The sequence below is a fragment of the Tetrao urogallus genome, assembly GCF_951394365.1.
Source record: "Tetrao urogallus genome assembly, chromosome: 1".
Taxonomy (NCBI): domain Eukaryota; kingdom Metazoa; phylum Chordata; class Aves; order Galliformes; family Phasianidae; genus Tetrao; species Tetrao urogallus.
Window position 1 is genome coordinate 21,471,487 of NC_136813.1, and position 26,095 is coordinate 21,497,581.

General features: G+C 40.7%; 1 protein-coding gene across 2 annotated transcripts in view; it reads left to right on the forward strand.

The window, feature by feature from the left end:
* Positions 1-3,592: 3,592 nt before the first annotated feature.
* The window catches only part of FRY (FRY microtubule binding protein), a gene marked incomplete at both ends in the record, with an annotated part of 159,987 nt that continues 137,484 nt past the window's right edge, over positions 3,593-26,095 (forward strand). For both annotated transcript variants that reach the window (XM_079549123.1, XM_079549124.1), the window contains one exon: positions 3,593-3,662. In XM_079549123.1, the coding sequence (XP_079405249.1) occupies positions 3,593-3,662 (70 nt within the window). The remainder of the gene's footprint in view (positions 3,663-26,095) is intronic.

Sequence of the window (26,095 nt, forward strand, 5' to 3'; positions counted from 1 at the left end):
TCTGTACAGTGAAAGCAGTGAGGTTCTGTGCTGTATGTTAATGCTGTGACAGGATGTAAAAAAAGATTTTTATATATGAAGTGGAATGTCTCAAACTCAATTCCAAGAAAGCTGGTGAAAAGGTGCTATGGAGTCGTGCTGCCACTCCAAAACAGAAGGCTGAATGTAGTTATCCTACACAGGCAAATGCAGATAGGTATTGGGTGATGCCCTTACATCCCAGACACAGATTCTACTTACAGCAGTCAAAGCCAGATATCCTTGGATGGGACAGCTCAGGTATTTCTACCCCAAACAGCTGTAAATCCAAGGAGAGATTGTACTGATTAGGCTTACTAACTGATGAAGACCAAGAAGGATGAAGGACAGAAACATAATTAAATCATGTGCTTACAAGATAATTTAGGAATGATGACTTGCTTACAAGATGATTTGGAAAGGCAAACTATGAAAAAATCAAAGGAGCTGTTGAGTGACACTGAAGAAATCAGGTACTTGTCTTTGGGGATGTCTGAAATGAATTTGAAAGCACCAAAACCAATCAACCAACAAAACCTGGAACTTCTCATGCTGCCTGGAAAGGAAACGTGAGAAATTTATGGCTTGGAGGTTAGAGGGTGTAGAATTAAGGTGAGCACTATCAAAAGTTCAGAGTAGGGGTGTGTGAAGGAATGGGAAGCAAATTGTTGAGAGTCCTTGGCCATTTACAATTCTTAATCCAGAACACAAATTTTTAATGGTCTGGTATTCAGTGAGGATGAGAGGAAGAGTGAAATAAGATATGACTGCTAACAAAGTGAATGCCTTGCCTTTAGGTTCAATAAGAACCAGACTTTAACTAGGGAAGCAAAAGTAGGAGGCTTAACAAGTGTATCAATTATTAGGTAAAAACACCTCAAAGTCTTTAATTTCACATACAAAAAAAAACCAACTTTCATAAGAATGGAAAGGCAAGCATGTGAAGTTGCTGGTCAACATGTTTTTCTGTTGAATCTGTCAAGAGACATAAAGGAGAGAAACTGCAGAATTTGTGAGGAAAAAATGATCTGTACCAGCAGAAGGACTGCTTGACAACAGCCACACTTAAGGCTTTGAATCAAAATCTGGTGAGAGATTATAATTAAGGTGGTAGATCTAACTGAAAATTGGATAAAATGAAATATGGATTTGGGAAAGAGCAATATTTGCAAATTAAGCTCATATCTTTATTTTCAACAAAAGAATGTGATAAAATTAATGTATCAGTGGTTTTTAGATAAGCGTTTGATGCAGCACTACAAAGGTGCTTATCTAAATCCTCAAACATGGGTATTAATACAGCATTTGCAAGAATGGATGAGGGCTTCCAAACCTGACTGGTGCTGTCTGCTGAAAACTGAATCAGTGGGATGGTGGGAAGTCATCAGTCCTAGGTCTTGGGACCAGCTGTATTTGCCATTAAGTTTAATATTCGTGGTGAAAGCTTGGAGTCTGCTGGTTAAAAGGTGGTGGCATACAGTGAGGCATTGCCAGGGTTGGGGGAACAGACAGGGCTCTAAGAGAAAGAAACTGTGGGCCCAGAGTGACATAAAGGGGGTGATGTTTAGCAGGATGGGGGGAAAACTGTTCAGATCTCTTTGGTAGCTGCTGAGGTCCCCCTTGAGTATAGAATCATAGAATGGCCTGGGTTGAAAAGGACAACAGTGATCATCTAGTTCCGTCCCCACTGCTATGTGCAGGGTCACCAACCACCAGACCAGGCTGCCCAGCGTACTCCAAACATTTCTGATTACACATCTTCAAGAAAGGGTGTCAACTGGCTTCGAGTGGACTCAGTTTAGGAATTGAAAGAAGATTTATAAAGAGAGTTTCCACAACAGCCTTCCTTCTCTGCGGGCACAGAACCTTATCTCCATCTGCAGTGTGTTTACAAATGGCATCGAGCGTGTTTTCAGTGAGAACCGCAGGAGTTTGGACTCGGTGACCCTTGTGTGCCTCAGCTTTCAACCCAAAGATTGAATATTCTGCATACTGAAACTAAAAATAATCTGGAAATATAATCGCTGGCAAAGCTTTTTGAAGAATCAGCAGCAAACAGACTACAATTTGGCTCAGTGACTGTAATTACGAGATGCTGCAGGAAATGTGTACCACGAAGTGAGAGAAGCGCTGTTATTCCCAGAAAACAGTATCTTGAGGGATGGTACCAAGATTATGAGAAACAAAACTATTTGGGTAACTGCCACTTCTTATTTGTCTTTATTAAGACGTGCATAGTGATGTGCTACGAGTATTCAAAATAAAGCCTTAAGAATGAGAAACGTGTAGCTGGCAATTAAACACTTTGTAGACAATGCACAGTGGTTAACAAGCAGTGAATATCACCTCTTCCTCATTTTCCTCAATGCAATCACTTTGTTCTCTTTCCTTTAAAAGAAAATGACATTGTTCGGGATAAAAATGACACCAAACTGAGAACTTTGAGAGTGGTGAGGTGCTGGAACAGCTGCCCAGAGAGGTTGTGGATGCTCCGTCCCTGGAGGTGTTCAAGGCCAGGTTGGATGGGGAGCCTGCTCTGGTTTTAGATGTGGAGGTTGGTGGCCCTGCATCTGCAGGAGGGGTGGGGGTTGGTGATCTTGAGGTCCCTTCCAACCCTGGCCATTCTGTGATTCTGTGAGCGTTCTGTGTCTCCTTTGGAGGCGAACGGCAAGCAGGGAGCTGTCGGTCTTGTTTGTCACTGGGAATGCAGCTCGCCGTCTCTCGTCTTTTGTTTAAGGGGGAAGAAAAAATAAAAAACTCACGAAAAAATGAGAGCACGTTTCTCTGTCGCTGAGAGAGAAAAGCAGAACCAGCCGAAGCGGTCTCGGTGCCCTGAAAGTGTTTCTCTTGTGCAACCGGGCTGGCGGCGAGCCCCGTTTCTGAGACGTCACTGCCATGAGATGATGGGCGCAGCGCTGCTTTACCGCAGCGTGATGCGGTGCTGTACGGCGCGGCGCGCCGCTCGGGCGGGCGGGCGGAAGGGGAGCAGCTGAGCAGAGCGCGCAGGGGAGGTTCGTTAGAGCTTCTCGTTTGCCCACCGTGCAGCGGTCCGTCCGCGTGCGGTTCCCGCGGCTGCACGCAGCCGTGTGCCGAGGAGCTCCGAGCTGGCGCCGCGCTTGCCGGCGGAGGCGCAGACGCACTGACGGGAGAGAGCTTGAGCCCGGCGCAGCGCACCTTCCCGGGAGGCTCTCGCTGTGCTTATGGAATCGGCGCCGGGCTGCTGCCGTGGGCGGCCGGAGCGGAGCTGCCCGCTGGAGGAGTGCGATACGTGAAAATCCACATTCAGGGCGTGGGGGAATAAAAACCTCCGCAGATCAATTAAGTACGAGCCCCGAAGGAAGAGCAAAGGACAGAACCTCGTGGTGTGTTTTTGTTGTTGTTGTTGAGCTGCTTTTTTTTTTTTTTTTTTTAATGAGCTTACCTACCATGAACGGAAGAAGTGGATCTGCGGAGACTTCATTTCCTCCTGTGACCCCTCGTTTACATCACTGACTGGTGACAGTCACAGCTACATACACAGTACCTGCCACTTCAGCTGCTCAGAATTAGAGAAGCTTCTTTGTATGCAGCAGACATGGCTAGCCAGCAGGATTCAGGCTTCTTTGAAATCAGTATCAAATATTTACTGAAATCCTGGAGCAATAGTGAGTAGCGGAAGAGTAATCTTTTCGTATTACGCATTGCTTGCTAAATAGCTAGGATAACCTAAAGGATGAGATCTTAGCATTTCTGTGTGTTTGTCTTGTGTAAACCATCTAATCTTGCTTTTACCAGCTCTGAAAATCAGTGTCAGATTTCAGTAGGTTTCATTAACTGCAAAGACCGTAATGAGATTATGCTCAATTTTGCTTGATTGAATTCTGAAGTTAGGCTGCTTTCTGGCTGTCTCTGTCAGTGCACTGCAGGAGTGCATTCCACACAGCATTTCCTGCCTACATGTTTATTTGATTTGTTCAGCCTTTATCTAAATATTTTGGAAAATGCTGCTTAATCACAAGGGTGTGGCGTTGCTCAGAACTTGGGATTTATTAATTGTGCACCGGGGACAAAAATCTGATGGTTATGCTTTAGGTCTGAAAGTCGTTAGATTAATGTGATGAAAAGCAAAACATCAGCTACTTATAGCTGCACTTCCCACCCTCTCTGCTTAATTTCAGAATCTTATGCAATATTTCCACCCAGAAAGAATCTGTCTGTTTACCTCATCCAAGCTGGGTTCTGCAGGATGTAAACAAATGCCATTTTGGTCTTCTTTGGTCTTTTCAGTATTGCTGCTCCTAATGTCTGTTGCTGTCTAAATCAATCACCCTTCTGATTTGAGAAATATAATAAGATTTCTGAATAACATTTAGTGCTTGCAAATGTATTCCGATTATGTAAGGCCATGGGATAAGTATCAGAAATCCACTGTTTAAAATACATGAACAGCATATTCCTTTTCCATGTGAGCTTGCATTAACAATACTAGATCTCTATAATTAATTGTTTTACGAAGGTAGAAGAGGATGTCTCTGGAAAAATCCAACCTGGTTATGTATGCAGTAAGCTTCTGATCATTATTTATAATTTAGTAACTTCTGCATTATAGACTATTGCATTAAAATGCTGTGGTATAAACAGAATGGCAGAGCCTGCTTCATGCAAGGCATGTATCTGAGTACCTGCAAAGAAATGGAAATAACTGTTGGATAAGTGGCATGCTAGGCTTGTCTTCATTAAGTGATATCCATAGAAACTATATTTTTCCAGGTCATTTGTAACCTCAGTAACACTGTAGTGCTTGTTTGAATCTGTTTTTCTGCCTCAAGTATGAAGCCACTAGGGAATAATGCAATTACCTAAGCAGCATTGCTTATCTGCCCTATTTTGTGCATATTCATTCAAGTCAGTATCACAAGGGCTGGAGGGGAATTTTGTGATTTAGTTGCCTTTTTGGATTAATGTTAATTAACAAATGAAAACATCAGTGTGTATTGTGACAGCACATTATAACAAGCTAGACCCAGTTTATGACAGAAGAAAAACAAATCACTTGCATGATGCAGACATCAACTCAGTTCTGATCAGTTCTGGCACTATTTTTGTAATGTATTGCTGAAACTTTGAATAAAACCAGCACATAATATAAAAATTACTACATTATGAAGGGAAGGATAACATTTTAATCTCTCTTTTTTTTTTTTTTCCTCTGCGTTGATGTTGAAAGTATTCCAAAATATCAAAGGTGTTTCCAGTCTGAAATCAGAACTCCTGAAGTGAAATAGGTTTAGAAAAATGGAGGTGTTCTATGAATAATTGGTGTTTGTGACATACTTTTAGCTGATAAACATGCTTTCTACTGTATTTCAATAAACAATAAGAGAAAATAGAATAAATTAATGCAGATTGACTTGTTGCCAATTCTTTATTTCTTTCAGACTGGAAGGCTGTGTTTATAAATCTGTACATATCCTTTCTAGCTGAAAAACAAACAATTTGATAAGAAACCGTCAGGGAGTTCAAAAGACCTAGGGCTTTCTTCAGCTCTGTTATGTGCTGGGTGGAGCAGAGGAAAACACTTCCCTTGCTTGGAGACCGGCTGCAAAGCCTGCACATGCATGCACAGGGACATGTTATTCAGAGGATAGGTGCTGTGTCTGCATACCCAGGAGCAGGAGTAAGCTATAAATTATGCGGGGACATTTTGCCTAATCAGAAGAGGTCTAACATAGTATTTAAAAGAAAAAAAATGGTGCAGGTGGTTAAGTATATGTCTTGCTCAAGTGTTAACAGTAGTAAAGGTCCTATCCGTACATGTTTTTGTGAATTGGTACCTTGAAACAGTAGCTGTAAATAGTGTTTATCCTTCCTGTGCTTTATAATCTAGCTGAAACCAGTCGTTTCCATTTCTTTGTGTTTTAACTTCACATAGAGCAGTGACATTTTCTAATAGATAGCCAGCTGCACCTGTTGCTTGTTCCATACCATGAGATATGGTATGGATAATCAGTTGCTCTGATTTTCCTGTCTCAGGCCTTCTGAAAAGTAGCATTCTTGTAATTCTGGCCAGGATTTCTGGTTAGTGCCATACAGCTTATGTAGAGATGTTCATCTAGGATGATTCTTTGTTTATCATGCCGTTCAGCAACCAGCTAAGGCACCAGTTAATTGATGTGTACTGGAGTCAGGTCATTTGAGGTAACTGTTAACTCTTCTCATCAGGATGGTACAGTCCGTTGTGTGCTCTCAGTGAGCATGCCCTGCTCTCCCTAGGCAACAAAAAAGCAGAGTCATAGTCTGGCCTTTGAATCATCCCACCAAACAGAGACCTCATGTTCTGTGTGTAGCTCTCAGAACAGGCTTTTGCTCTGTACGTGTCAATAAGATACAGTGCACACCATGCAGGTCTGAAAGCTATTCCTGTAATGCACTGGAGATGAGATCAGAATTAGGATTCTCTGGATGGAACATGTTCAGCTTTTTTTTTTTTTTTTTTAGGTGGTACCATTTATGGCTTGAGATTTTCTTAAAAATGTAAGGGCTTTTGCTCAGCTCTGTGTTGCTTATCAAATGCCTCATCATTTATATGACCTCTTTTTGAAAATATTGCTAAAATTGCCGTGCTTACTCCAGGCGAGCTGTACTCACTCAGGCCCACTGGGGTCACTAAGATTGCAAAAACAGATCAGGACTCACTGAAAATGGGGCAGAAAAAAGGTCATGGAAATATCATCCAATAGTTTTTAAAATAAAATCTGTGTTTTTTTCGAAGAGTGGCATATGTACCCGAAAGTTGAACATTTGAATCTGCTCCTCACATAGAATTCTTTGCTTTTTGAATGATTTGGATGGTGAGATTGAATCTCAACTTAATTTGGAAATCCATTTTCCAAATTCATACTTTCAAAAAGAAATCATCTCGAGAATAATGGTTTGAGAATAAATCTACAATAAGCTGAAGTGACATCAGAATAAAGTGTAGGGAAATCTGTGGTAAATTCTGCTTTTTACAGTTTGTAGATATATCTGCAGTTATGTTTATACTTCCTTCTTGGAAGAAATCAAGACTCAAGATCTGGATGGCTTGCTTGTGCTCCCACAGGTCAGCTGCAGTGGGGGCTGGTAGAGCTGCACTGCACTGTCTCCTAGTTACTAGAGATAGATTTAAAGGTGACTCATATAATGAGATGAGGGGGCACGTTTTGCATAGTGAGCATTGTAGTATTATTTTCTGCTTCTTGTAGGATGGAAGGATGACAACACTTGGTTCTCAGTGGTTTGGAATTATTCACTTTGGAATGTTAATTTTTTTTTTTTCTTTTTTTTTTTTTCTGTGCCCTTGTATGTAATTGAGATTCTGGTTAAAGCCTTTTTCAGTACCAGGACTTCAGGCCTATACTTCCATATCTTCTTCCACAGTAATCACACATCCAAACTGAAATCCAAACTGCATCCAAACTGCATTTTGGTGTTGTACACAGCCCATTGCTCAATCCTTCTCCTGTAACTCCATCACTTTGTACCTCCATCTGCCCGGTCCCTGTAACATTGGCTGTCAAAAGCCACTCAGTAGTGTCAGGGACAGCTTCATCCTGGGACCACATAGGCATCTGCATAAGCTATTGATTGCAGGGCTCAAACACATCAGCATCCCAGAGTATTCCTGGAGGACCTGTGCCAGCTGGACTAGTGACCCAAGTTGAACATGGCACTAGCATCCACACAAGTTGTTCTGACAGAAGGGCTAAGGTGTGAGAGAAAGTTCTTGATGGCCAACGGGCTTCCCATGGGCTTGTTGGTTGCCAAACAGTCAGCCATGTGCTGTTGAGCTCCTGAAGCAATGTTTCTACTGTGTCAGAGCAGGAAGAAGGACACTTAATCTTTCATTAAAATTGAGTGATATACTCAGCAGTAAAATTCACCCTTTATACAGACAAAATTCATCCGACAGGGATGGGATTACCTCTTGCCTTTTGGGTGGCTTGCAGCTTGGGAAGTAGCCCAAGCCAAGTGGGACGTTGGGCTGCAGTGAGTTGGGCAACAGGCTGATTCTGATGGTGATACTGAGCCTGGGATAGAACCATGCTTGGACCTTCTCTTGCTGAGTGCTGAGGTGTCAACGCCAGTACGCCTGGAGAAGGCTGGCCACATCTATGGCCTTCACCATTAGAGAGCCCTGATGAAGGTTTGGACTGCTCAGGCTTTGGATCAGGCCTCTGGCTTGGATAGTGGACGTCTGATCGCTGTCTGCATCAAGCCTAGAGTTAGGGTGATTAATGTGTTCTTCAGCTGAGTAGTCTGCCCTTGTCAGCAGAAACATGACTTGCCTAAGAGTGGTCGCTGTTGCCTCCCAGTGCAACTTTGTAGTTATCTTCAGATCAGATCCTCTGCTCCATAGGGCTGTAAGAAAAGATTTTAAAGCAGTGGGGTGTTTGTGTTCTGGGTGTTTCCCATTTTAGAATTTGTATTTTGACGTTGTTCCTCCTAGAAATAAGGAAACATGGAAGTTTTGTGCCTCTAGGGACATGAGAACTCTTACAAAAAGTACTTTGGTTTATTTTGATGGTGGTTGTTCTCTTCAGGACCTTCCAGAATTGTTTCTACCATATTAGGAGGAGAAAAGGATGCAAGAATCAGAAACGCCCTATTGCAAAATTCAGTTTATTTACAGAATTAGATTGCTTGTCTTTAAGAAGTTTGAATTATTGTCATAAGCATCTATAAATAGTTTGAGTACTGCCTTAGTGCATAAATTCTTGCGGCTAAGCTTCAGTCCTTTTCTCAAAATGTAGTCTGGAGACTGACTATAAACTAGATAAACTGAGTACTGGTAGATATGCCATTAAGTTCAAATCTTTTCATTTGTTGTAAAAGAAAGAATTGTTATAATGTTGGTATCTACTTTGAGTGATGAATCTGTGATATGTGATGTTGAAGTAGTCTTGGTTTATCACATCACCAAGAGTTTGGTTTTTTCTCCAGCACAGCTACCACTCAAAAGCATTATGGAAGGAACCAACATTTATTTGTTTTTTTCACAGAAAAAGCAGTGGTATATGAAAGAAAGTGATAATGAACAGGTTACCTTGGGCGTGTAAAGCACACGAAAATATCTGTTGTTAAGTAGTAAAAGATATTTGCACCAGCATAAACTGAAATGCTGTTCAATGTTTCCTTTGCACATCTATCACGTCTGATGTACTCATTAATACGTCAGACGTTCTCCTGTGTATTTCCACTGCAAATAGTAGCAAAAAATTTCTGCATCTCCAGAGTTGCAAATGGTTGTGCTTGTGCAGTGTTATTTATTATATTCATTCTTGATCACTGTAAGCCATTAGTAAGTGCTATCACACAGTGGAATAGATGGCTCTAAAGACTGAGTTCCTGTAGGGACTGAGCCCACCACGAGTAGATGTGGATTTGCAGGAGCTGTGCCTGGAAGGATCAGTCTCACCCTAGCCTCTTGTCCCTGTACCCTTTGTTCCCACCCCTTTTCTGCCTTTGCAACTCCCCATAGAGTTAACATCCTGACAGATAAACTGCCTAAAATGTTGCCAGACATGGATACAGGGCTAGAAGCAGGAGGTGATTTTGGCAGATTCCTGCTATTGCATTTGTTGAGCTGGCAAAACATATTTACTTAAGCTTCCCCTCTTCCTGCCTGCTTCTGAATTTCAGAGCTAGTTCCTTCTTCAGGCCAATCTAACTTTTGCATCCTTCTCTCCTCTGCTTCAACACATCAGCAGTGGAGTTCTTGTTGCTATTGTTGTTTCCGTGACAGATTTGGTCTGCAGAATAATTTGACAGAGGTAGATAGCTGAATTATTTGTTAGTAGGTGATTTTTCATTCGCTGCAGTTATCTAAACTAGATTTGAATCAATTGTCCGTAGAAGGAAAATCCTTTCTCCTTAGGTATACTTTCCTCTGAATCCTTTGGCTAGTGTTTCAGCTGAAAGGAATACTAAGTATTGTGTTCAAACTTTGCAGCAGCTTTTTCAGCCAGTTATTTTAAGTTCTTATACTATTTATATTTTAAATAGTTTAAATGGAAAGATGCTCAGTAGTACGACAAAGCAGGGCAAGACATCTGCCAACAGTCTTGTCAGCCTGCTGACAGCCTGAAACTAGGAATGACGGTGAAAGGAGCTACAGTTTGGTAGTGGGGAGCAAAGGATGCAGAGTAGTGGGAACAATGGAGACCTTGAGGAGCTATAAAACAGAATGAAGGGACAGCCACCTCAAGTGTAAGTATACAAATATGTGCAGTCTGGAAAACAATCAGGAGGAACTAGAGCTTACAAGACTGAATATCACTGCAGTAACAGTCATGGGATTAATAGGCTGGAGCTCTGTGATAGTAGGTGCTGGTTCTTCAGGGAAGAATTGGAGGGAAGATGAGGAGCAAAGGCTGCTATCCTGGTGAAGAAGTTTCTCGTAACTACAGAGTTCTTCTGTGGAATGGTGGATGACTGTCTGAGTTCGTGGGTCAGAATCAGAAGAGAGGCCTTTACCCCATTTCTGGAGCTATTTAAGGCTAGGCTAGATGGTGGCCCTGGGCAACTTTGCATAGTGGGATGTGTCCCTGCCTATGGCAGGGAGTTGGAACTGTAAGTCTTTAAGGTCCTTTCCAACCCAACCTGTTCTGTGATCCTGCAATACTGTGACTTTTAGGGTGATGTGATGACAGGAATCTGTTACAGGCCACCTGATCAGGGTGAGGAAATAAACAAAGTCTTTCTGAGACAACTTGAGAAAGCCAGTGAATTGCAGGTACTGGTTCACACAGGGAATTTTAACCTCTTGATGTCTCCTGGAAGTGAAACCCTGTGGGAAACGAGCAGTCAAGAGTGTTCTTCAAGGGTGCTGGGAATCATAAGATCACCAGCGTAAAATCATTTCCAACCTCCAAGATCATCCAGTCCAACCACCCAGCTACCACCAGTATAACCCCACTGATCTATGTCCTTTAATACCATATCTAAACATTTATTGAACACCTCCAGGGATGGTGACTCAAGCGTCTCGTTGGGCAGTCCATTCCAGCGCCTGACCACTGTTTCAGAGAAGAAATTTTTCCTAATATCCAGTCTGAGGAATAACGGCTTGGTGATGCACAGCTGGATATTTTGCTCACTAACAAGGAAGAGCTGGTTGGAGTTCAAGATCCTGAGGAAAGTGAGGAAAGAAGGTGGCAGAATACAAACTGTGGACTTGAGAGTAGCTTTCAGCATATTCATGAACCTGACCTCTTAGATCACCACTGAAGACCAAAGGAGCTCAGGAAAACTGTTGGGTCCTTGAGAACAGCATCTTCCAAGTGCAAGAGCAGGACACACCAATCCTTAGGGGAGCAAGCAGTCATGTGAGGAGACCAGCTTGGCTCATCAGGCTCCTCATGGCTGAGCTCAGTGCTAAGAAGGCATTGGAGATGGCCGCAGGGATTTGTTTACAAAGAAAGAATTTATACACATTGCCCAGGCATGCAACGATGGTGCAGAGATAGCCCAAATTATCATAACATTCACAGCTGAGGGATGACAAAGGTTTTCTCTTCAAAGCCAACAGCAAAGCCAGCTGAAGCAAGTGGCTGAACGAAAACCCATCTGAGAAACATGGGCCTCGTGCTTTGCTCTGAGCCAAGTAGCAGTGGCATCACCAAGCTGTCAAGTGCTGCCTGCTTCCTCCTTCACAAGAAATACAAAGGTCACAAATACAGAGAGATGACCACTGACATCGATGCTTGTGCACAAATGTCAAGGTCATATGTGCAATTGCAGGGCCACTGAGTTTCAGCTTTCCCACAGCTCAGCAGGGAGATTTTGGGGTGCTTTTCAGGCCTCTAGTTTGAAGAGAAATCTGAATGTGTTTTGTACATCTTGTGGGATTTCTGCAGTGACACACATCAGTTGTCTCCAGGGAGATGAATCCCTGGTAAGAAGCTTAAGTCTGTAATTGCAACTTTAGCAAAAATTTCAGACATAAAAACTCCAGACCCATCTGAGGGACAGATACACAATTTTTATCCCGAATACATTCTGTACTTTCAGAAATTTGCTGTCAAACGATGCATTAATGCATGCAAGTAAAGAGGCGACTCTAAGGGGGTTGGAAGACATGATTCTTGTATAGTCCAAACATGAAGATGTTAGATGGGTTAGTATTATACAGGAATTGATGAAAAGATTGTTACTGCTCTCTGCTTTATTTCTGATTGTGAAGTTACAGTTGGTTTTAGTTTTATTTTGGAAGACTTGACTTGGAAAGACTCGTAAGTATTCCTTTGAGTTCTTAAGTAACAGTAGCGCCTGACTCAGCACAGAAGTCTGCCAAAGGTATTGTTTTGCAGGAATTCTCTTATAAACCGTGATCCTTATACTAACATTTGCTCCTAATCTCTGGCTATTTAACTCTCCTGTGTCTCTGTGGCTTTGAAGAGTCTCATTTTGTATATGGAGTAAATTAAACTTCAAAGAAAGTCTGTTTATCTATTTGTTTTGATGTTGATTCCCTTGAGCAAGTTTTGTTAAGTAGAACCATACATAATTATCTTTCTTACTGCATTTCTGATTGTTATTTATGAATGTCACTAAATATCTGATCAGTTTGTCTTTTTAATCAGAAGGATAACTGTATAGAATTTCTATCCAATGTTCTTCCATGAGAGGTCTGCAGATAGGTTTGTTTCTGCATATATTCACAGTAGTATGTTGTATATTTTCAGAATCAGAATTACTCTGTGAGGATTAGAGAAGTGTCATGTGTTGAAAGTAGTTTGAGATACCTGACATCACATTTTGCAATTTAGCCCCTTATAATTAGAGTTAATTTAGCCTCCTTTCTGCTTATTCAGTGAGCTGCCTTTTCTGAACATGTTGACCAAATCCAGAAAAAAAATCAAGAACGGGTAAAGATACTGAAGTTCCTACAGTACTTATAAAGTGAGGCTGTTAGTGAAGAGTAAAGAAAAATAATAGCATGGGCTTCTTAGGAATAAGAAAATCCATGCTGTGAAAACCTTTGCAAATGTCCCAGCCACAAGACAAACTGCAGTCACACCTTTGTAAGAGAATGCGCACAAAACTTGCAGTATTACTTATTTTAGAAGTGTTCAGAAGATGAGAATTGTCATTTATTAGTTCAGATGCAGGGAAACTGGTGCAAATACCTTGCAAAGGTGTATGTTATAATAATATTAATATAGTGCTTACCATCTGGAAGCTTTACAGACTTGAATTCTTTCAGCATTATTACATGCACATGCAAGAAAGATGTATGAGTCCTTTATTCATATTACTGGGCAAATTAAGACAGAGAAATTAACCAAGACACACACAAGATTACACTTGCAACCTGGATTGGAGCTGGAAATATAACCCCATCTTCTTTTCCTTTGCTGCAAGAACCATTCTTCTTCCAGATTGTTGGTAGCTAAATGGCATACTGTGAATCATGACTCAACTAGTTATTATTTGTAATGAGATTTTTAATTGGCAGTAAGTAGTAATTTTAAAATTGCAATGTCCTTGGATTATTTTAATTTCCACAGGGTGCATATTTGTTGCTACTGATGCCTCAAGTGAGGAGAAAATTACTTAACTATAATTCTTTTTCTTTGAAGGATTATGTTTGAAACAAATAACTTCAGCTCACACTTTATCTGTGTGCCATCAGGATTAGCAGAATCAGAATCACAGAATGGCCTGGGTTGGAAGGGACCTCCAGGATCATCAATCTCCAACTCCCCTAAAAGGGGCAGGGCCACCAACCTCCACATTTAATAGCAGACCAGGCTGCCCAGGGCCCCATCCAATCTGGCCTTGAACACCTCCAGGGATGGGGCATCCACAGCCTCTCTGGGCAGCCTGTTCCAGCACCTCACCACACTCATAGTAAAGAATTTCCCCCTGTCATCCAACCTAAATCTTCCCTCCTTCAACTTAAAACCATTTCCCCTTGTCCTGCAGTTACCAACCTTTTCAAAGAGTTGATTCCCCGCCCGTTTGTAGGCTCCCTTTAGGTACTGAAAGGCTGCAATGAGGTCATCCCGCAGGCATTCAAGGCCAGGCTGGATGTGGCTCTGGGCAGCCTGGTCTGCTGGTTGGCAACCCTACACATGATGGGGGGGTTGAAACTAGATGATGTTTGAGGCCCTTTTCAACCCAGGCCATTCTATGATAGTGGCTCTATAAGAAACTTGCCTTCTGTGGCAAGTACAGTAATACTGGAATATAGTGCAGTAATTAGAATTGTTGCTTCGATTAATTTTTAAGTAAAAGTTGTTAATAGAGACTGGATTTTTATGAGATGATAGAAAAAAAAGGAGAATATTTGTTAATAATTATATGTGTATATTGCCATGACTACTTTTTTTATTTAAAAAAAAAAAAAAAAAAAAAAAAAGAAAACCGAAGCATTCTCTGTTATCAGTATTTTTGTGTAAGATCAGTAGTTTGGTCTGAAATACTTTGAAAATAAATGTCCCTGAAAGTGAACGTTGGAATTTCCTACAGAAGCATTTCTCATAGAATCATGGTGTGGTTTGGATTAGAAGGGACTTCAAAGATGACGTCGTAGTTCCAGCCCTGCTGCCATGGGCAGGGACACCTTCCACTGCGGAGTCCCACCAGCCCAGTGTTTAAGAATTCTCTCACAGTTGGTCATGGGGGTGAATGGGGAACAGGAGCTCTGCAGAAGGAAACCAAGGGTGGAGGGGAGTGAATTTGTTTAAAAGACCAAGAAGGACTGCTCCCAAGGATGAAGGGAAAAGAAGCAGAGGATTTGTCACGGGGGAAGATTTTGGAAATGGGGAATGGTTGTTTCCTGGGTAGTGGGACAGGAAACGATGTAAAGGAGTGTGAAAGAGAGCCAGCAAGGGGCAGACTGGAGAGGGGCTATGGAGAATAGCAGGGACGGGACTGGGATGGGTGAGCTGGGTGCACAAGATAAGTGTGCCCTTGTCTGGGCAAGGAAAGCGGCAAAGTGGAACCTGGAACCAGAATAGGGATCTTGAGGTGGGAGAAACACAGCAGTGAGCTGAATCCAGACTGCGAGAGTCAAGAGAGAACAGCCTGCAGATGAGGGAGGTGAGAGACAGAGACCCCTCCCAGACACAGGTCTCAGACTTGGGGCTTGCTCCTGCCTGCTCCTGCCTGCACAGCATCCTTCTTGCCCCCACGCCCAGGGCCAGCAGCAGTGTGAGTGAGGAGTTACCAGGAGAGGGGAGCAGTTGTGTTCTGGGGGATGGACTCTAAGGTCTGTTTTACTTTGTAGCCACTGTAGGGATTTGGATTTGCAATGAGGCTAATAGTATATTGGTGTTGATAATTAGCATATGTAAGTATCTGCAAAGAAAAAGCAGATGAGTGAGAACATTCAAATGAAATGAGAGGGCATTTATCGTATCTGAAAAGGCACTTACTGTGGGACCTGGTAAGTGTCTCTGGAGATAGGCTTTATTTTTGAAATGTGACAAACAAGAATGGCTGTGTTTTTAAACCGTACTGCAAGGAACAGCCCTTCACTGGAAAGGAAGGGGTTGGCTGTCTTCTGTGACTGCAGTGAGAGGTACTTGCACCTCTCTGGCTGCACCTGTGCAAATTCCCAGCTGTGCTGTGCCCATAGTGAGAAATCCTGAGCTCTGTGGGCTTTGGCAGAGCTGCTGGGAATGGCAATTAAAGGGAGGGCTTTTTTTCATTTCTTTGACTAATGGAAAGAATGGGAGCGTCACACTACTGGCAACCTTGAGATTTGTTTAATTTTAGCAAATTCTTATCAAATCAATATGTTTTTGCAATGGCTTTCTGCCTAATATTAATACCAGTATATATAGTTCACCATACAGACTGTTATTGCAGTATGCACTAATTTTCTTGTTATAAAAAGTATATTTTCCTGCAAAGCAATGAAGTAGTTTCTACAAAGTTGGTGCCAGTTATTTTAATCAAGTATTTTTCTGATTTATGCATAGAGATATAATGCTAGTGGGCTCTTCTTGCACAGCAAGCACATATTCTAAAAATTTACATAGTAAATTTCAAAATTATTTGTACATACTAGTAAAGCTTGCCTCACTTAAATGCCATGCATTAAGAGTTAGACACGTATCATTATATTTATATCCTCAGGGCATGATTTATTGCCATGAACTTTTATTTTTTATTACATGAAATCCAGAAGTGATATTTCAAGTTGAGATATTTTACAGTTGAACATGCTTACCTATTTTATAGGAGCACTTGAAACATTAGGCTGGGAGATCTGAATCTACACTTGAAACATTAGGCTGGGAGATCTGAATCTACATGTGATGTATGTGTGTGTATGAACATGCATAGTGTAATTTGCTAGTTAGCACAGAATAAGGTCTTCAGAAAAGTCTCGTGACACAAATGATCAGTGATCAATGACAACAACACTCCCTCAGTCTCTTTTTTTCTTCTGTTTTAAACCATGCATGAATTAAGTTGCCCTTACTGCAGATAGTTGGCAAAGGACGGCTCATTTGGTGCGTCTGTCCTTATTCTTCTGCCACTACGGGCAAAGTAAATGAGAGGTTTGTTTCTGTCTGTTGAGTGACCAAGGTGGCCATTTGAGTGTGAATTCCTCTGTGTGCTGGAAAATAGACATACACATTTTTATACATAAATCAGAATTAATGAGCAAGTGGATATATCAAGATATGTGCCTGAAATCTGTATAAATACATGAATGAGGTAATTCTATTTCTTTAAACAGTGACTTGTCTCATGTGTCTTGCCCTTCCTCACAATATTTCTTTCTCTGTCATCTTTCAAATCTGATATCCAAATTCTGGTTTGTCTGTGAGGAAAAACAGAGTGAAGCAGACCCATGCACAAAATGCTGAGTCCCAGGGTTTTCTCTGTGCCTTCACTTGAACAGAGAGTAGGGCCAATTAGCTTGGGTCTGACTGCAGGAGAGAGAATCCATCCGTGTGATTTTCTCTATGTGCCTGGTATACGTGAAGGTTAATTTTAACATACCCAGGCTCTTTAAAATAGTCTGCTTCAGTGTAATCCTTCCACAATTTTATTCATTCTCTTCCTAAAAGTAAAGGAAATAATGTGTGACAAATATTATTGTCACAAATGTAGCATTTACTCCTGTTTAGAATGAAGGAGGATATAATAAATTAATACATGTGAAAATTCACCCTACTGGTCGCCATCCTGGAATCTTTTTATCCCATGCAGAAGACTCATTTAGTCTGGATTAGTAGCTTGATCCTGGTTGGTTTGGACTGAGTACATAGAAATCATAGTGCCCACAGAATAATATTTAAAAATTCCTTTATATTTTTTGCACATTGTTCCCCTGTTGCATGGTGACATTTAATTTTGCGAAGATACAGCGCACCAAAGCAGAAATCTCTTTGCCCAGAGCAGTTCCTTGGGGGCTGATTCTTGTCCTACCCTTTGTTCTGCTCTGTAGGACAGCAAATGGGTATATAACTCCAGAAGCTCCATTCAGTTTATGGAGATCTTTGGAGACATGTAAATTTCACTAGCACCTGCTGTATTTTGTGTTCAGAAGGCAGCCAAAGCCATAACTGCTATATGTGCCCTGAAGTGTCTTGGTTTTAATAATCCAAAAGTGTTTAGCATGGCTCGGACCCCAGAAAATAGGTAAAATTAAGGATCTGGACTGGGGCCAGACATGCAACACAGGTAACACAGATAGGGACAAGAACAAAAGGCAAAAGTATTTGCCCAAATACTTTTATATTTCATATTAATTTTAATGTTATTTAATATATCCCATAATTTTTTAATTGCTGCTCACCGTGAGTGACAGTGACTGAGCTACAGCCATGCTTGCTGTTACATTTAATCTCTAATTCAAAGTGTGTTGGATTTGTTCTTCAGATTTGACAAAGCTTGACCAAGCATAGCATGGCTAATCCTTACCATTCCAGATGATGACCAGAAAACAAAAGCTTACCTAGCAGGGAGTTCAAAAACTCTGGAGTAACATTAAGTATTTAACCCAAAGCTACCTTGTTCTGGGTGACTTCTGTAGCCATTAAACTCTTATGTAAGAACTGGTTACAAACAGTTGACAAAAACAGAGATTCTCTGCTCTGCTTTGTGCACTGGGTATACTGTCCAAGTGTGTGGGGATGTGGCTGCAGGAGTGCTGGGCTCAGCAGCCTGGCAGCGCTGAATCCAATTGGGAGCTGATTGCTTGGATCAGTTTTCTTGTTTCTGCCCTATGTGTAGGGTTTAAGCACCCAAATGTGTGGTTGACTGGAGCAATGACTGGCAGTGTCTCAGTGATGCTTGGTCCCCACCAGGGTGATGGTTAGCTGAGAAAATAGAGGACATACTGACAATGTCAGAGCCCCTTTTTCCTGTGTATATGGAAAAAATGTCAATGACAGTCTTTAAACTCCTAATTTATTAACAGCCTTGTGCACCATTTCAGGTACTCGAAGCTTCGTATAATTTTGTACATACTTTCTTACTGACACCCAAACAAAGGCATTTATTATCAGTGGGTTGCCATGGATCACATGGATCTGGGAATAACAGCCCATTATGCTAATATAGCTTGTCATTGTGTCTGATGAGAAGTGATGTCCCATAACAACATCTCATGTTTGGAACTAATAGAATTTACAGTAAGAACACAGTTTATGAAACAACACTGGCCACTGTCTATGCTCTTTCCTTTGAAATAACTTTTTGATTCTATACTTACTTAGAAAATCATTTGTGTGTTTTTGGGGTTGGTTCTGTTTCTAATTTCTTTCTACAAGGAGAATTAGTTTTTACAGAAGTGTTCTGGCCTAGTTACTTAACGGTACAAATATAATTATCTTCTCCTGTCCCCTTGGAGCCCGCACTTTGTATTATAAAGTACACTGTGGAACAGAAGCAGGCAGTTTACTGGATGTAGTGAATTTCTTCATGCTCTATAGAAAAAGAATGAAAAAAATCACAGCCAGTAGATAAAATATCTAATTGTGTCTAATTGTGTAATGTCATTCCCACAACCTTCCCTGTATGCTCAAGTATGAAACTGAACTTAATTTGGAGTGTGCTACTGTATAGGGAATCTTGAATCTTTATGTTGATTCAGCTTCCTTCAGTAGCAGGCGAGCAGGTATTTGCAGGTGATCTGACCCAGGCATCATAGGCAAAGATGTGATTCTAGCCTCTTCCAGATTCTGAGGACAGTACATCTCAAGTGTACGTGGACATGCTGTCAGTAATGGCATTTCAGCCATCATTCCTCTGTGTTCCTCAGGCATCCACACAGACAGTGGAATATGATGGAGCTCATCACAGGGCTTCAGAGAGCTTCACTTCTCATTACAAGCAATTTCTTATGACAAACTTCCAGTTATAAGGGATATTTTAAAATTATTCTGGCAATATACCTTCTCATTTGACTTTTTAAAATATTCCCTGAGAATTGAATCATCCAGAAGGTTGCCTCCATTTTAGTGTTCTCTTGAGGTCTAGTCTACAAAATAACCCTGAAATCAAAATAACCTCTCCAAAGTGTATTTGGCATGTTTGCATGGTTGGAAATTATTGGACTTATTGTGATCAGATTCTCTGATCACAGAAGTTACATCTGTACCGGTAAGTACAAAGAAAAATCAAGTACTGATGGGCATTCAGTCTTCTGTTTCGTGATAGTTTGTGGATTAGAGATAGAGGAATCCTTCTTAGAACATCTGTATCATCCTTTTACCAATGAAAGATTGTTCTCAGTGATATGTTTTGTACTAATGTATTCAACAAGTCATAAATTATACAACCAGAAAAACCATTGTGTCATCCAATCTGTTCTCCCCATAGAGCAGGCTTTATGGCTTCTCTGAATTAATTTCTGTTTGAGCTAAAGCACATTTTCAAAGAAAAAAAAATCTTAAATTTCACTAATGGAGGAATCAGCACCACCCTTAATGGCATTTCTGTAGTTAATTTCCTTTCTTTTCTGTTTAACTTCTTTAATGCATTTGTCTAGTTCAAAATTCCAGCCATTGGATGTTAATGAATGAAGAGTTGTCTATCAGCAAATTTCTGCTACTTTTCTGTGTTTAGCGGGCATGGAAATCTTCTTGTATAATCTTTAAGCATCCTTAGGGTTCGTGTGGCACCTGACACACTCAAACGAAGCTTTCCTGATAGCCAGCAGACAGGCTGCAGTTCAGATGAGCTGTTTAGACGTTTTTATTAGAACGTGATGAATTATGCCTGATTGCTTGTATTGTCTAGAAAGGCATTTTGGGTTGAGTGGCTCAGTGTGTCTGCAAATAGGTGACTCCTGGCATTGGACAAGTTGATTAAATGACCCAATAACTTTCTCATGGTCAGGCTAATCTAACCTTTAAAACAAGTTTTCCGGTAATTAATTACAGTTGCTTTTCCTGAATGTCCTCTAGTTCATCAGCATCTTTCTCAAGTTACAGGCACCAGAATGGGACTGAGCATCCAGCTGCTGTTGCAAAGCCTCTGGCAGTGCAGCAGTAGAGGTTTCCTGTTTTTGCTTTTGTTTATCCTGCTTGAAAAGGCTCTCCATAGCTCTTCAGGTCACAAGAATATCAGCCTGTTTTCAACACATTAGTCATCCTAGTCTCAGGCCTTTTTTGTAATCAGTGCTTCCCAGGAATAGAAAGACTTATTCCGTCCTTGTGGCATGCATTCTTTCTTTCTGGATATGCAATTCTGTATATGTTAGAATTAATGTCTCTTATATACTTGCATATAGTTTTCCTAATGCTGTTCAAATTAGAATGACTACTTTACTGTGATTTTCTGGCAACCACTGTTAATCTGTTTTCCTGTGAACTCCATAGAAATGTGTTGTTTCTTTTTTTCTTTTAGGTCATGAATGGAAGGGGTAAGATCACTGAGAAGTGATCTTTGTAACTCCACTAGAAGCATTAGGGTATGATTCCCTCTTAAGCCAAGTGAGAAGTATCTGTTATCTAGCTTTTAACTTGTTCTTGTTGTAATACATTGATTTCGTGATTCTAATTTTGCGATTTGGTAAGGTACCGATCTGATTATCGAATAGAAATACAAGACTCCTTCTTTTAACTTTGTTAACCAAGTTATAATCTTATAAAAAGATACCATTAGTTTAATAAAATCTGCTTTCCATGAACCTATGCTTACGGCATTATTAAGTTAGAATACTTTAGTTCTTTATGAATCAAAGCATTTGTTCCTGAGGATATGTCAAGCTCCCTGTGTTACAGTTGCCTGGATTGTCCTCGTGGACACTTTAAAAAGATTATTACAATGTAAGTTTAGTCCCACCCCTCTGTAATATTGAATGTAACTTTTAATATCCCATAAAAATAATTGTTTATGATTCTCAGAATTTATTAAGCTCTTAGGTTTTTCTGAGAAATTATTCTCTTTTCTCAGTGTTGAAGGTGTTTGAGTATTAGGAAAATCAGATAATCAGCCCAGGAACCTTTCTTCATTCTCATAACTAGCTGCTGCAGGCTTCATCTCTGCAAGTGTCTTTTCCTTGCCTTTGACAACAGGAAAGCATAAATGTGTGGTTCAGACTTACGTGTAATGCTGCTGGGTTCCTAAGTGAGGGCAGGAAATCCCATCCCCAGTCTTCTGGCATCACAGGGTCACCAGAACTGTGCAGGAACAGAACTGAGAGATAAAATGTTTGCTCTGGTTTGTCTCAGTTGAAGCCTTCTCTCATCAATTCCTATTTCATTTTGTGTTATCTATAGGAGCAGGTGAGACACTAAACAACAGTTCAGTAATGTATTTTTGGCAGTAACTTTCAGAGATATTTAGACATCTCAATATATGGAAGGAGCTTTCTGTAATGGCTTCCTGACCAGCAGGAGAGCTGTGTGGGGTTTTTGCAGCTGACCAGTATGTATGCACATCCCAGCTAAAGCCCATATGCTTCACTGATCTGCTCAAGTAAAAGTCTTTCACTTAGCGGATGTAGGTGAGCTAGACAACCAAAAAGCTTCACTAAGCTAATGTGGATGGTAAAATCGTCTTGCTCTTTATGTATTTTGAAATATAAGGAGAAATACTTACATCCTGGGGTCTGAGTCTAATAAAGCAGCAAATGTTTGCCTTAATAGCTAAGAAGCCAGGGAGTTCACCTTTTAAAGGAAAAGCTATTACCATGTTGTTAATAAGAGTTACTAGACATTACAGCATTGTAATAGTGTATGGCTAACAAGAGATGATACATTGATGGTTTTATGTTTGGTTTCCTATAAGCAGAAGCCAAATAGTATTTAATTCAGTATAGAAGCCAGACAATGCTGTGAGTGTGCTGCTGCAGTAGTAATAACAATAATGATTCAATCAAAAGAAAGAGTAGAGGATTGATCATAGTTATTAATCCTGATTTTGGCTGCAAAACTTTTGCTCTCGTTTTTCTTTGTATAAATGTTATTTTGTTTGCTACTTTGCAGGGGATAATATGAATGGATTAGTCTGAGTTATTTTCATGCTAGTGTTGATTGACAAAGTCTCACTGTGCTTTCATTACAGAAAGCTTCATAACATTTTGTAAAAGTTTTCTTGTCCTGCAGAGGTTTAGTTTGCCAGCTCACAGTGCCAGCTCGCAGCTTGGTTTACTCCTGGTATTGTGCCATTTTCCACCCACACAATCAATGATAATGAAGCCTCACCAGCAGCAGCTGAAATGCAGCGTGATGCAGTTGGTTTGTACAGGATACTCTTGAAGAGTTTAGAGACTTGAGAATGACAGTCATCTCTCAACAGCCTTGGATGCCTGTCTTTGTTGTCAGTTCTTCCTCAGCAATCACTAGAACTGGATTCATTCTGCCTTAAGCTAAGACTGTAAGAAAGATTTCATGAATCACCTCAAAGCATGAGTCTCTCTTCACTTTACCTGGAGCCTTGATGGCTAGGTTAAGCTCAACATTTAGCTTGTAAGTGGCTAAATTTGAGCCTTTCCCTAAAAGGCAGCAATTAGGTGCATCAGGAGATGTGGTTAAGGAAGTGAGTGCAGTTTTAAAGATTTTTCTTCAGTGTAGTACTATGTTGTGAAACACAATAGTTTAAAAATGACTTCGTATTTTTTACAGTGTGAAATCAGCAAAAACCAATAAGAAGTCAGCTCTTAGCCATAAGCAGACTATTGACTGTTCAGACCGTGCACTTGCAGGAGGAAATGAGCCATAGCCTGCTTCTTTTTGTGCAGTAAAAAATGCGTTTGGTTACGGGTTTTCATGCACTGTGAAGAAGCAACATCATCCCTAACCAAAAGGCTGTTTCCATTGCAGTAAAACATGAGCTTTTATCAGCACAAACCAACATTTGTCTGTAGTTTGGAAAAGGAATTGTGGACTGATAGACAAAAAAAAATCATGTAAGGTTCTGGTTCTACCATCAGAGATAGGTATTTAAACCGAAATAGGACTAGAGGCAAACATGTAATATCTTTTCAATATTCCGTCTTGCCCATGCTCTCACAGTTTTATTGTAGAACATTTAGGAAGAGAAAGAAAGGTATCCTCTCTCCAAGAGAAAATGTATAGGGATGGGAGATGCAGGTCGCATCCTCCCTGTTTGTTTGTCCTTCTTTTGGAAGTAACCATTTTGTTTCTTTTGGATCCTTGTAGTCTTGTGCTTCCTCGGCACTTTTCCAAGTTCCCTAAAAATAATTCTTCTGCTAACACCCATCAGCCACAAAACGACGGGAATATCTTCATCTCCATGTCTCTAAAAGGAAAGCAAACCCAACAAAACATCCATTTGAAAAACTTACAGGAAGCTATTTTCTCATTCACTGAAACCAAAGGAAAGGTTTTTAACTTTGCATATAAAAAAGTATAAAAGAATGTGACATCCTTGTTTAAAATTAGAAGCTTTTCTATCAGAACTTGGAGCCCAAAGAAAATCTCTCAGAGTTTCAGAAATGCAATACTTTTTGTTTTAATTGTTTTAAAGTCTGTTGATCTATTCATCTGAACATGATGATCTGATTAGATCTTCCTACCCTTATTTTAAAGCCATTTTTAATTTTGGAATAACAGGTAAAGATAACAAAGCATTTGAAGTCATATAGGAAAGGCTCCCATATAGTTATTATCAAGCCAGTCTTCAAAGAGGCAGCTTTTCCTTACAGTATAAAGCACAGAAACTGAAAATGATTTATGTTTGAATTGGAGCCATCAGAGGCAATAAATGTATTTCCTTTACTGAGAAGTCATCCCCAGATGGAACGCTCAAATGGTAATTGAAAATCTCTTTGGGATTCTCCCATGTCATTTAGCTTTTTTATTCTTTAATCATAAAACCAACTAAGAAAATTCTAAAATAAATCCAGCTAAAAATGTTTCTCTATGTTATATGCCTAGATTCTCATATATCTTCAGCTCATACGCTACAGTTTATGCAAATAAGAAAGCAAAAATCTGGGAGAGAAGGAGCAGAAAAAGAACTGATGAGCAAAGAGGGCTGGGAGGTATGGATTGCTTTCCTGCATCACTCAGATGTCTTGCAGGGGTCTGAGATGAGAACGCTGGGAGTACTGTTAAGCAGCACAAACTCTGACCAGTGACCCAGGAAAGGGAGAGAGGGAAAGTCTACATCTTACATCTTAGTTACTAGGAGTTTTGCCAAGTCAGTGAAAAGAGCTGTAGAAAGGGGATGAACGTAGTCAACAGGATTTCCTGTACGTTTGTTTGTTTTGGCTGCTGCCTTTCTTGAGTCCCCTGTGTACAGAGGACATGCTCTTTTGCAAGAGAACAAAATGTGTGCCACCCACCACTTTGTTCTGAGGGGTCTTATCTCAGTTGCCTCTCTCCTGCACAGAGTTGCAGTGCCCATATGCGAATTACAAAGCTTTGCACCAATCTGCTGGCAGCTGGAACGTGACCAGAAGGCTGCTGGTGGCCAATAAGACAGAGCAGTTTCAGCCTTTCTGAGGTGCCAGGCTGAGCTCCATCACTTAAAGCTGATCGGAGCTTTACTACGCTCAACCAGACAGGGCATGTCAGTGTGTGCCTGGACTGTTCTATCTCCCTGAGGTTGGACAGAGGTATCCACATTAACTGGTTCTATATTAATGGTGTTCATCTCAAAAAATGGCTACTTCATCTCCGAGTGGAGCATTCAAGCAATTTGCACAAATTTGCACAAAGCACCTACAGAGAAAAGCACGCCTCACAAGCCTTCTTTTTCTAACTGGGTTGGTCAGTGCTTATTACGCGTCACCAGCAACTCAGCCCCTGCGTAGTGGCTGCATTAATTAGTCTCCTGCTTTCTGGCTTTGCAGTTCCTTGTGTTCACAAAGAATTTACAATCTCTTATCATAATAGGAAAAGAAAGTTTGGAGTAAGATTGCCCAGCCAAGTCTGCACGAGGTTGGAGCTGTGTCCTGTAGTTCAACAAGTATTCTGAATGAGTATATCTAAATGTAACGAGCATTTCTTCACAAAGCCTTCAGACGGAAATAATTTAGAATGTTGCTCTTATCTCAGTTGCATCTGAGCTCCAGAGCACCAAGCTCTGGAATGCCTTTATCACTGAAAATATCTCCTCCTATCTCTTCCCTCATGCCATTTTACACCAGTATCTTTCCCAAAGTACATCCTTGCACATTTAAAGAAACAGAGGAATCTGAAATTTATGAATTATCATTTTCTGCCTTACAATTTAAGCATAATCAAGTATGTTGAGAATTTCAATTCAGAAGGGCTCAGGTCGTCTCTCACAACCTTTTCTATTTTGTCTTCTATACTGAATAATAACTCCTCTGCCATGGTGACTCATATGCTGTGCCCAGATTTTCATTTTGCAAGGAATTGTTGCATAGCAGACCATCTCTCTGGATGCTCAACCAAAGTGACTCTTCCTGAAGAATCCATATGTGATTTGGGATAGTATTATGTATGTATGCACCATTTTCTTGCATCAGGACAGCAGCATGGAATGATGTAGTGTCTTCTCCCAGAAATTACTTGATTGGTTTGAGAAAGAATCATCACACCCTAGTGTTATAAAATGCAAGTTCACTGAGATTTGTCTTAATTACAGTTTTGGAGACAGCTTTGTCCTACTGAGAGAGAAAACAAGTTTGATCTTTTTGCTACAGAAA